The 13,049-nt window shown below is 39.3% G+C and overlaps 1 protein-coding gene across 1 annotated transcript in view; it reads right to left on the bottom strand.

The window, feature by feature from the left end:
• Positions 1-435: 435 nt before the first annotated feature.
• The window catches only part of LOC104081558 (AT-rich interactive domain-containing protein 1B-like), a gene marked incomplete at its 3' end in the record, with an annotated part of 78,758 nt that continues 66,144 nt past the window's right edge, over positions 436-13,049 (bottom strand). The window contains exons 6-7 of the mRNA XM_009584355.1: positions 8,232-8,377; positions 436-675 (exon numbers count right to left, since the gene is read on the bottom strand). Of these exons, the coding sequence (XP_009582650.1) occupies positions 436-675; positions 8,232-8,377 (386 nt within the window). The remainder of the gene's footprint in view (positions 676-8,231; positions 8,378-13,049) is intronic.

The raw sequence follows: 13,049 nt of genomic DNA, 5'->3' as shown, positions 1-13,049 counted from the left end.
AAGGTATTAAAACAACATTGTTCATTAGTGTAATTTGGAAAGTTTGCTGGATGCTTGGCTAAAGTCACTAAGCCACCATGCTTATTTCAAGCTCACATGGAATGCTAAGCATGGGTTTCCCCTTATGAAAGAAAGAAAAAACCAAGCTGTTCACCTTATTTTATCAAATAAGGCAGGAAAGCAAAATATTAAAGTATGTTGCTGCTGCTGAGGCGGCCAAAACAGGAAGCTATAACTGAAGGCAGAGAAAAATGGCTGCAAGTATTGAAACCAGGCAAGACCCTTCTTTCCCACCCACCTGGCACAGCCGAATCCCCACGCAACTTTTGGCTTGGGTTGCTTTGCCCCCGCAAGTTAAAATGCCGTAAGAACTAGTAACTTTCAGATCCACACAATGAAGGAAAAAAGAAAAAAAATAAAAGAAAAGAAACAAACAAAGAGATTGCACGTGAATGGAAAGGCATGCAGGAAAGAACAGAAGTGGGTAGGCCAAAACCAGAAGATGAAGACAACACAGCAGACTTCTGCGGGCTGAACCAACACCACGTGCGGAGGTGGTAAATACCTTTGACTTGCTCTCGGGTTGGGGGGGTCCTTCTTCTTTGCCATCTGCTTTGAGAGGAAGGGGTAGTTTGGACTCACCGGGTGTCATCATATCTGCAAGACCCATAGGTGCTAATCGAAAACAGGAGAAACAGTTAAGCATGACTATGTTTGGCTTTGTAGGAAAAAACACGCTTCCTGCTGCAAGATCGTGGTGCCATGTGAAGCAGAGGTTATCCCACCTCTGTCCTGTTATTCTAGCATCCGGAAACCTGGAAACCTCTTCAGTTGAAGTGAGGAAATAGAAGAGAATGAGCAAGCCAAGAATACAAGCACCATGCAACAACAACAATAAACAGTTTACAAAGTAAAATTCATTCTTCGTGCCGCTGGTGGTCTTCAACTGTGTCCACATTTGACCACTACATTTTAACAGAACAACAGTCTATTTTAATAACCACTGCACCTTCCCTTTAGCAACAGACAAACATAAATGAAAATGATGCACATTTTGCTTGCAATGTTGAATCCGAGAAAAAGGATGAATTTCCCAATTATGTCTGTATTAAGGTTGGTGTCCAGCAGATAATTCCTGCCCCTACTGACTTGAGTATGAATGGCTCAGCCACTGTGAGCCTTAACTACAGAATTACAAGCTGTAAACTTCACTCTGTTGGAGAACCAGCACTCAAATTCTTCCCCTCCTGCCAAAATGAGGTGGGATTATAACAAACACACAAATGTCTTTCTACGATAATGGCACACAGTTGCTTCCCAGGGGTGTGAGGAGTTTAAGGGTTTTTTTTAATTTGAAGATGCAAGTGCTAAGTATAGTTATTATTGCTGCAAAGCTGCTGGGTTCCTGGATTCCTGGAAAGATGCAAGGAGAAACATTAAGATAAATAGACAGAAAATACTGGGCAGATCAGATGCTAGAAGGTGCCATGACACCAAGTCAATGCAGATAACCAGAGAACAACATCAAGACACCAGGTGATTCTTTTCCTGCAGAAAACCATGTGCACTTATGAAAGACTGGATTATCTTCCCTTCCTCTCCCTTTTTTCTCCCCCTCACGCCCTTCTTTCAAAGTAGGATCTGAGGTAAGAAAAACATAGGATAGAATAACCTACAAGGCAATAAAAAGGAAAAAATACATATCCCAAACTTAGAAATTTTAAGAATCGGCAAAGCATCATTGTTTAAAAAAAAAAAAAAATCTGATCATTACCAGACTAGCGTGCCTCTCTGCAAAATGACAATGGTGGCTCGCACTAGGCAGCAGGCACACTGCATAGCAAGCCAAAGAGAGGAGGGGGAAAAGAAGCTTTAAAAATACTTCACAGATTGCCCACTACAAAATGATTATTGCACATATTCATGTATTACTATGTTTTAGAAAATAATTAGTTTTAATTACAGCAGTGAGAGCATGAGCAGGACTCTGGCGAATACGCTGGCAAGCTTTGCAGTGCTAATTTGCTAATATCTTTAGCATCACTGCAGGTTGAAACTATGGGTCTGCCAAAAAAACCTACCCAGCCATGTGCCATGTGAGTTTACAACTCTATGCTCAATATTCATCTTTGAACTGCCGGTGTTTTTCATGGGCACATTTTCTTGTTTTTTCAAAGCACATTTGTAGCCCAATCAAGCCCTTAAAGTCATCACAACACATAAATCATAATTGAGATTTAAAAAAAAAAAAAAAATTACTTGCAATACTTAAGAATTCAAGAATTGGAACAAAAAGCCTTTTTCAAGTGATGCAGCTGCAGAGAAAAATCTATTGGGATCAGCTAAAAATGCTGTTATTTTTATGTATGTGTGTGAAACCTCAACAAAACAGCCAAGCAATATGATACTGGGAAGCCAGCACCCACTAAGCATTTGATTTGTATGCATTGCATTTTGCCCTTATACTCTGTTTGAGGAGTTGGGGCAGCTTGTGACCATTATGAAGTGAAGGATGGCAGCCTAACACATTTTAGTTTTGAATTCCACAGTTAAAAAAAAGTTATTTTTCTTTTAGAGATTTTTTTAAAATGTATGTACAAAATGGTCAAATGTATGCCACAGTCTGGTTTCAAACTGGGATGCAGAACTGTTATACAAAATCCATTTTAACAGTTAACACATTTCATGCTGTGAAAGCGCTAAAAAAGAAGTCTTAGTTTTAGTTTCAAAGCAACCAAAGATGACCCTTCCCCTCTAAAGCAATTTTAGAGAGGTCAAACAAAGCAAAGTTAACAATCACACTTCTTCACCAGAATTCTGCATGGCTAAATCCTCTGCTGATATCTCACTGCTAATCTAGGTTGGCACATCGTATTTCTATTACAAAGAATATAATAATTGTGCCCACTCCTGGTAGTCCTGTTTCCATCAGAATTCCTTTATAAAATCTCTTTTCCAGAGAGGTTTAAGTTAACATCTCATGTAAAGGGCAAGTAACTCCAGTCTGCAAATTACCACATGTATTCTGACTGTATTAATCATGTTTAGAAATGTAAAAACACCAATTCATTTTGGCTTTTGAATATTTGTTGTTGGCATATGCAAATATAACTATCAGGAGTTGGAGACAATTATGAAAAAAAGAATAGTTTCCCAAATTCTGTTTCACTTTTTGTTCTAAATTATTTACTTCATCTACATCCTTTCTTTCTACCTATAAGAGGAGAACTGCAAGGATTTTACTAACAAATTGTAAGGCTGTCTAGTTTCCCTATAGCTTTTACCTAAGATGTTTCCACAGCTACTTTTCTATCCACTGTTGAAATGTTGTTCCATAACTTCTTGCAAACGTACTCTCCAGTGATTTGCAAACAGACATTCCTTCCTTTTTTTAGCAAAGCAGTACAGCGAGAACATTGTTTTGACCCTTTCTGAGCAGTGAAATACTGTTATTCTCACGAAACTGCTAAAATAAGACACGGTCTCTTTCTACACAGGTACTAATAATTCTGCGTGTGAAGTGCAGACCAAAGGATAAAACATTTTAGAGAGGAGGATAACAGGGAAATCTTGACTCAAAAAGTGTTGTAGCGTACTGTGAATAGGTTTCAAGTACTAGCCTCTGGCTTATTATAAGAGTTTAAGAGTTAGAATAATTTCAAAAAGCAAGTATGGGTCACGGTCCTGAGTTAACTATTCCACACTGAATTTAATGTACTCAAAGGCAGATATTGACATGAGTAAAACTGCAGCAAAGTACTCTTTTTTGCTAAAGGCTGCTCTATCAGTCCCAGAAGATGATGAAATACTGTAGGAGCAGCAATACACAAACATTGTTTTTCTCTTTATTGCTAGTGCAATACCAAATCACACTCTACAAAACAGAATATTACATCCTTTGTAAGACATTCCTTCCTCCCTTCCACCCCTAGCACTCTTCCTCCTAAAAAAAAGGAAGAAAAAGAAAAAGCAGCAAATTTGTGACTAGTGGAGTTGGCAAGAAGATCCCCACTGCTTTTATGCCCACAGGAAAAATGGAAGATGGACAACAGCACTGCATAACGTCCTGCCATGAATGGCCATCAGCCTCTGGGGAAAAGCACAGCCCAGGGCGCTTGGGCACCTTATCTGAAAGGGACGAGTGGGCCACCAAGGACCTCAGCACCGCACCTCCTTTCTGCCTACCAAGTCTCATCCGAGGGATGACAAGTGCCTGTGGTTTGGGACGCGGGCATCTCTGTGCCAGGAGCTGGCTTGATTTACAGTCACACAATGACAATGGATCATGGTCATTGCTTGTTTGGCGTATAGGTGATGGGATACTTCAGCTATTACCCACTGCTGACATCCTCCAGAAAGTTTATTTAAATGTGCATTATATAATAGCTCATACGAAGATATGCGTTAGAGCAAAAAAATAGTGAAATAAATGGAGGTTTCCATTTTTCAGAAAAATGTAACCAAGCTGCAAAACAGAGAAAACCAATTAAGATTTCTAGAAAATGCTTCACATTCATAAATATGATTGCTTTCTCTATCAGAGGTTCATCCAAACAAATACAAAGTCAAATATATATAATATATATGAAAAGGTAAGTGGTGTATCCATTTTAAATGTTATTTTTAAGAGCATCCTTTTAATTCCTTTAGTGCAAATAACTTTTCCTAGAACTTCATGTTTTATGTAAAGTATTACGATGTTAAAAATTCGTTGGGAATAATAATACCCAGAAAATGGAAGGAGTCAGTAGGACAGAGGTAGTGAAATTAGGAAAGGATCCTTGTGGCAGTAAAGAAATTAACACCTTTTTATTGCTTTGTTCACCTTCAGAGGTAGCAGAGATTATGAGTGCCAGTTTCTGTGCAAGCACAATATGGAAATCTGTGAGATCCAAACTCCATATTCTTTTTGAAGATAATTTTCAGTAGAATTAACAAGGCTCACAGCATGCAATTATTATTTTATTTATGTTGGGTTTTGTAAGTTTCCTTTTAGTATACACATTTTTAAAGCCTGAATTTAAAAAATAGGGGAAAAAATCTAAAATATATATGGGAAATGTGAACTCATATAACAAAAGGACAGTGGAGGTTATACAATTTTTCTGAATGGCAGTTTGTTCCATAATTGTGAAGGAATTCTGGCACTTTTTCTTGAAGCTTTTGTTATTGTTATGGATGGGATACTCTTTCAGAAGCATCTGTCTTCTTTGATCTCATAATTTCTGTGTTCCTAAACTGCTCTACATCAGCAGAAGCTGGCGATCTATTGTTTGATCCACAGTCACTGTTGAAGTACCAGGATGCATAACTGCAACACAATTTTCCTTTCAATTGTGACATTAATTAAAAAAAACTAAAGAAAAAAAAAGGATCAACTAGAAAGAAGGAGTTATAAATACTACTAAAAATGTGTGGCAAAACCAGTGTTATACTTAGCTGTACTGAAGCTCCAAAACCATATGAAAACAATTCCATCAGCATCAGCAATCTTCCTCTATTTTAGAGTAAAACCTAAAAGTGCATTTGATTAAAATGAATATAACCAAAACCTACCCGCCTCCCTCAAAACAGGCAACACAACTGCACTCTCCAAAACCCAGACAACCAAGAAACCAGCTTCTCCCTATTTCTTACCTTAGTTTTTCATTGGCTCTAATTGAAACCACAGTTGTTCACGCTCAGTGCATGTGAGCAAGTTAACTAATGCCCACACTTCACTCCAGCAGCAGCCACTCAGTTGCATTCGGTTTTGGCCCTACAGATTGACTGAACCCTGGTTTATCCGACAGACGTGTGACTTTACACTAGCGGGGGAGGGGAAAAAGGCTCAAGAGCCAGATAGCTGAACTGGTTTTTGTGTCACACAAAATGCCATTTTCAAGCCCGTAAGTAGGTATCACCTGCAAGTTCTCCACTTCATCAAACACACCTCACCAAATGCAGGGCCAGAGCTGACCCTGAAGAGCTCCCCCAGCTCAAGACATTATCCTTTTAAGTACTGTATTTACACTTGTCTCAAACTCAGCCCTTCATTTCTTTGACCCAAGCAGAGGATGAGTCAGGACAGGGGGAAATGCAGCATTCCCACTGCCTGTGCCCCCAGCAGTATATTCACACCTAATTTTCTCTTTTTGTTCCCCCTGTACCAACACCCTCTGTGTGCTCTTGGCGGCTGGCTGCATAAAGCAATCTAGATGCATGTCTGCTGACACACAGAGGAAAAGAGGTGCACTGAACTCCTCTAGTTCATCTCGTACTTACTTTCCATTGGGTAATCTTTGAATTAATAAAACTGGAACAAAAGAAAACCTCACAAATGCACTGGCAGAAAAAACCCTGATAAATGTTTAAATTATTAAAAATCCAATATTTCAGAATGCATAACACAATAAAAAGAGTATGACTACCCCATACAAAAGACTGCTAGGATAAATGGCCTTGCATTGAACAGATTTCCACTGTATGAAATAACGAATGGCTGAATTATCTGAACAAAAAAACCTCTGTGAATCTTCCTTTAAACTGGTTATTCCTTAGGAATACATAAATCTTCTTAGGCAGGGCACTCTGCCATCTGTTTGCTGTTGGTTATTTTTGCAGCTCTGGGGGCCAAAGGAAAAGGGGGAAAAATTACTTCTGCTAATAGCAAAACAGAATTTATAGCACAGTTTCAATGCTCAGAAGTAATTTTATTTGAGCAAGCCAGACAAAACACATAACTACACAAACAAAACATAATATTACCTGGGACAGCTCTGGTGGGGGAAAAGCAAGCTATTATCTAATGGTCTTTTCAATAGCTTTTCCCTCTTCATCCAGACAGTGAAGTGTGCTGTCTGGACTAACCAATGGCTTCCAAGCCAGCACTGGAAAAAGCCTTTTTTTTTCGGTTTTCCTTTTCTTTTTAAAAAATCTTATTGATTAACAACTTCCTTTCTGTTTCTTCTGCTAACTAAAAACGTAATATAATATTCTTGAAAAATTAGACACTGTTAAGTGTCTCAGGAGCTCCTATGTAGAGGAAAGAAACCCTCTGGATACTAGACACTAGAATCTCATAGTGGCCATTTTCTGCCCAGGAAGCAGGGACATATAAAACTGACAGGGAGGAAAGACAGGGAAGGAGGCAAAGGATGAAGGAAGGACATAGGCTAAGCGGGGCAGAGAGGAAGATACTGAAACACAGGCTCTTGGTAAGATACAATTTAAGCAGTAAGGCATCTCTAAAGAAATAAACAGAAGTAGAAACAAAACCAAGGAACAACATCAAATGACCTTAGCACAACCTACCCAGCTTTCAGAAAAGCTTCAAAAACCCCAACATTTCAAAAAGGGCTAAAGTAATCAGTAAAGCATGCACAGAAACTCCATAACTGGAATAAGTATTCGGGAGGATCCACTTCAGGGTCATTAAAACTCCATCCAAACCCACCCCAGTCAAAGAATTGATCTTTACTGTTCTTATCATGATGGAGGATAATTGTTAGGAGCTCAAGCTTAATACGGACTATAAAGCACATTTGCACAGAACTACATTTACCTGTCTTCAGTCACACACAAAGATGCAAATAATTCTAAATTCACAAGTCATGATATGAAGGATAAATCCAGCAGCTACATTGAATATGCTTTTTTTTGCAAAAGGATGCTATGATTAAATTTCATATACCGGTATTTAAATAAGTAAATGAAGAAACCCTATATATGGTTATATGAATTTTAGAAACAGTAAATATGGCCCATGTTTTCAGAACAGAGTAACTATTTTAATTGCTCAACTTACAGCATCTTCAAGTCAGAGCAGGTGCACATCTCTTTTTTTAAACCAGTACCACATTAAATATCTGAAATTGCCATCTTAGGAAGCAAGACACTGAAAAGCAACAGCAGCCTCTTAAAAGATGAAGTTTTTCTCCTTCCCTCTCTGGCAGACACATACACACAAATAAACATACACTTGCTAGTCAACACCTACGTCAAACTGGGTCCGAGTGTTGCTGGAACTGTTCAAAACATTGTACTCATCTACATGCTGTGCAAAAGGACTTAATGAAAAATGTATGAGTTACTGTACAAAAAAATGCGAATACCTTAGCCTAGTTTCAAATCACTCCACACTGCCCAACAGGGGTGAACCGAATGAAGAAGGCTATCCCTCTGCGACCAGAATGGTACCGTTAGGCAGATTTATGGAGGAAGGCCACTGCTGGAAGGTTACCCACCATTACCTGTTGAACTGTTCACCATGTTAGGTGCCATGCTGTAAGGAGGAGCCTGCGGGTTCATCAAGCCAGAGCTGTTGTTCATCGGCTGAGTGTAGGGGGAGCTGGATCCCATAATACCGCTCTGATTCATGGCAGGAAAATTGCCTTGCCTACGAGAAGAAAGAGCACACACACGATGTCTCATTACGTACCTCATTGCTGAAGATGCTGTGGTTTGTCATAGAGTACATCTCCTATTGTTTGCAAATAGCTAAGGAGAAGGCACGCAATTAGTTCATGTTCCCTACATGGGGAGCTTTGAATTAGTCTTGATTAGTTACTGTATATCTGAGACAGAATTGGACTGAACACAAATTTCAAGAGATGTATACAGTGTCTTTATACGTCACAACCAATCAGCAGAAAAATACAACTCATATTATTTATCCTATGAGTTGACAGCAATGTGATCAGAAGTCAGAATTAGAACCGAGCGTTAGCATAAAAAAATTCCAGCGAATTGCAATTTTGACCATGTAATAGAAATCCTTACCTGCCATAGCTTAAAAAACAGTGAAATAGGCAGAAGAAAAATGGGTACCATAGAATCTGTTTCAGATTTCTGTATCTGATGTTATTGCATTGAATACAATGTTCACCTTTTGTACATGCCATCTATGTCCAATCTTTCAAAAAACCACGTACATACTACACTTTGTTGAAACAAGAACTATTTTGGTTTTGAAAATTAATCACATATCTGTATAATGCTTTCATAACTGAGACTTAAATTTGTCTGAAAAACTGCCCTGAATGAAGCCCTTACCTAATTCTCCATATCTTCAGATGTGAAGATCTTCAGACCAAGTATTTTTGAAGGCTTAACCTTATCTACTCTTAAGTTCTAAAAAGTATCTAAGTACGCTTTGTACTTGATTTATCAAATTCTATAGATAAACTGAGGCATAAGGAAGAAAATAATCCAATCCAAGTAAGCAGAATAATAATGCATTATCCAACTTCAAAAACAATGTTTTATTCTTTTAATCCATGATACAATTATCTACCTTTTCTTGGTATAGTTGAAGACTGCACATATTATGATATGTAAATGGATATAGACTTACACATATAAAATCATATATATACATAAAAACACATGCAAAAATATACTTACTCGTATATTCATAGCCTACATAAGAAATACAAAACTCAGACCTGTTTCTTCAATGTACCCCCTGTAAATTTATGCTGTTTTTCCAAATAAAGGAGACAAGAAAGGAAGCAACCACCTCTTTACATAGCTTTGGTACCTGTCAGGTTTTTATTCTCACGAAAAACAAAGCATTTAATTTTATCCTACAGGCAGGGAAAGCTGCATGTCCTGGTAGCAAGATGGAGTTTTGGTATAAATTCTACTTTTCATTATTATACAGTATTCAAACAAAAGAGACAACCCCCAAACCAACAACCCTGAATAACTTCAATGGCTTCTTGTCTTCTCCAAACTCATGGCAGATTCTTAACACAATTGGTAGAAACATTTCTTTTTTAGGAGGTACAGGAGGAAGACCATTAAAGCACTATTTGGCCTAATTTTTCTTGACACACTGTGAATTTCTTCAAAGGAAAAGAGAACGTGTTATCTAAATAAAGCATCTTTTTCCAAGTCAGTTTTGTCCTTTGCTCTCTGAAGACAAACTTTTCTTCACTCTTGCGAAGAGGCAAAGGCTCTCTTTTGATATGAAAGAGACAACTGCCATACAATGTCATTTCCCTGATGAAGCTTGCAATGAGTAGAGGAGGGAAAAGATTTAAAATGCACAGTGGTGCAATGCTCCAAGGGAAAATTACAAAGGGAAAAGAGAAGAGCAGGACCATTTGGCAACAACTTTAAAAGATTTCAGTCACACAATCAATCTTTTCTTATGTAAATACCATATCTTAAACACCCCCACCCCTCTTTTTTAGCTGAAAATTGCTATATTTCAACAAATGCAGTTAACTGAAAAGTTCTTTCTATGCTGGATAAGCGAGATGCTTTCCGTTACTGGGTAAAGTTACTAGTGAAGATGAAGAAAGTCTGCAATCGCATTTTTACACTTAAAAAAAGAAGAAATAGATTTTGAAAGGTTCTTTTATGGAGTAAGGCTGGGATTCTGGAAAAGACAGAAGTCTCTACAGCTATCTATCTCTCCAATGTCCTTCTTTTGCTTTAAGAATACACAGGAGATATGCACCTTGCAGGTAAGCTGAAATTGCTCCTCACCTACTAATATTTCAATACTATTACTTCCTATAGCATTGTATATCTTCTAAGCTGTGGGGCTCTTCATTGTCTCAAACTGAGGTACAACCTATTTCATGTTACCCACAATGGACATCAATCTCAATTGTAGCTCATGAAAGCATACTGCTGTACAACAGCTTTAAATCAAAAAGTAGGAAACTATTTCCAGTTTAGACGGAGAGTGGAAATTAAGTAAAAGGAATATACCAGCTTTGGCCAGGAGAGCAAGAAAACAACTGAAGTCTAAAAAAATTGCTTCTGTACCCAGAAAGACCTGAATGGCAGAAATTTCATCTGGCAAGGCAATACCTTTCCCTTTCATCCTCCCATGTAATGCCGTACTTGGAACAGACACAGGTCTCCATCTCTGGAAAGAGCCAGCAAGTAAAAAGACTCAGCACTATCCCTGGCGGAACTTTGTCCTTCCCCGGTCCCCTATCAAAGCACTGACGCAGCACGTGTGAGCTAATTCAGTAACACTGAAAGGCGACATCCTGTAAGAGTAAACGTTATTTTATCCTGAGATTGGGTGCAGTGCACAGTACAGAGCTCCTCCACATATTATTCTGCTCTATGATGGCTTGGAATGGAAAGTTTCTTTAGGGAGAAATAATCAGGTATTACTTCAGCCTTTAATTCTCATTCCACAGTGGGCCTCCTTTGAGTAAAGACTGCCGACTGTGACAAATTGTGCTGCATCAGTGCTATAATATGAAGTGGAGTCCATTAAGAACTGAGCTGAGATCACCAAACTCATTTTGATTAACCTCAGGTCACTAAACACTTATAAATATGTTACACAGCAGCTGCTAAACATATTTATATATGCTTAAGGTCACAGCATCATCTGTTGGTTGTTGGAGTTAAGTCAAAAATCTTATGTTTCCTTCTGTGCTGCTTTTAGTAAAGGCATATCCAACATACTATTTAAGTAGTAATCTCAAAGCATACTACCAGACTCTCTCCTACATCTCCCAATTCCCTCCTCCATTTTTCTGGGAGGCTAAATAAAAATCAAGTCTTTTAAAAATAGTCTGCTCTACACGTAGTGACATCTAATGGCAAAAATTCAACTGACCGGCTATGAATTCTACAGCAGAACAAACCCAGTTAAGTATACAATTTTACAGTATTTACCACATAAACACCAATGGCTGGGTTGCTTAGGGATGATGCGAGTGATAATTAGGAATAATAGGAAGAAATTAAGAAAAGAAACACTTATGTTGAGTATAATGAAAAAATGTCTTTGTGGTGAGATGCAGTTACTCTCCAAGGGAATGAAGGAAACGCCAGTACTTGACACTTCTGCACACAGACAACACATTAGAAAATGTACTGGTCAGAGAAATCATGCATTACATATGAACTAGATGACCTGTCAGGTATTTTCCAGCTCTAACTCCTCCAACACCGTGATCCCAGATCACATAATTTTCCCCATTTACAAGAAAATGCAGCTGGGCCAATACAAATTTAGGATTATGCTATCAATTTAAACACTATACTTAAGCCTACACATTTCCTTTTTCTGCTTTATTGCTACAAGTAGATCTCCAAGTATTCAGCAAATGGAAGAGATTAAAAATGGGAAGGGGGGGAATCTGCTTGCTTTCTGTGGTTTATTTACTCTGTCGACAATTTAGTAATTCACAGCACTTGCATAATGCCAGAGCCAGTTGTTACACTTGAGAAAAAGGCTGCCACCCAGGGGACCTAGACAGGCTGGAAGAATGTGCTGACAGAAACCTTATGAAAGTCAACAGGGACAAGTGCAAGGTCCTGCACCTGGGAAGGACGAGCCCCCTGCAGTGGTGCCGGCTGGGACTTGACTGGGGGGAGCAGCTTTGCTGAAAAGCCCCTGGGCATCTTGGCAGACAGGGAGCTGGTGAGCCACCAGAGTGTCCTGGCAGCAAAGAGGGCCAACAACATCCCGGGCTGTGTGACCAGGAGCAGAGCCAGCAGATGGAGGGAACTGACCATCCCCTCCTTACTCAGCACTCATTAGACTCCATCTAGAGTATCATGTCCAGTTTTGGATCCGCTAGTAAAGTAAAGATGATGTTAAACTGGAGTGAGTTTAGCGAAGGGCGCCTTAGATGGTCAGGGCTTGAGTACTCACCCTGGAGGGGCTGAAGGACGAGGGCTAGTTCAGCCTGGGGCAGAGACAGCTTTTGAGAAGAACCTAACAGCAGCCCCCCAGCACCTAAAAGGAGGTCAGCAAGAAGATGAAGCTGGGCTCTTCGCAGTGGGGCATGGTGGGAGGATGAGACACAATGGGCAAGAGTTAAAACATCAGAAGTTCAGACTGGACGTAAGGAAACCCTTTTCCCAGTGAAAACAGCCTGGCACTAGATCTGCTGGCCCAGAGAGGCTGTGCAATCTCTGTCCTTGGAGGTTTTCAAGACACAACTGGATAAAGCCCTGAGCTCTCAGCTGAGCCTGCTGAGGAGGAAGTTGGACCAGAGGCCTCTTGAGGTTCCTTCCAGCCTGAATGACCCTATGATCCTAGATTGTCAGCTTCATTGTGCTGTTGATAGTCTGCTGTATTA

The sequence above is a fragment of the Fulmarus glacialis genome, unplaced genomic scaffold (assembly GCF_000690835.1).
Source record: "Fulmarus glacialis isolate BGI_N327 unplaced genomic scaffold, ASM69083v1 scaffold36838, whole genome shotgun sequence".
In the NCBI taxonomy this organism is placed as follows: Eukaryota; Metazoa; Chordata; class Aves; order Procellariiformes; family Procellariidae; genus Fulmarus; species Fulmarus glacialis.
Note: the sequence above shows the minus strand (reverse complement) of the source record. Positions and strands in the feature narration are given on the sequence as shown.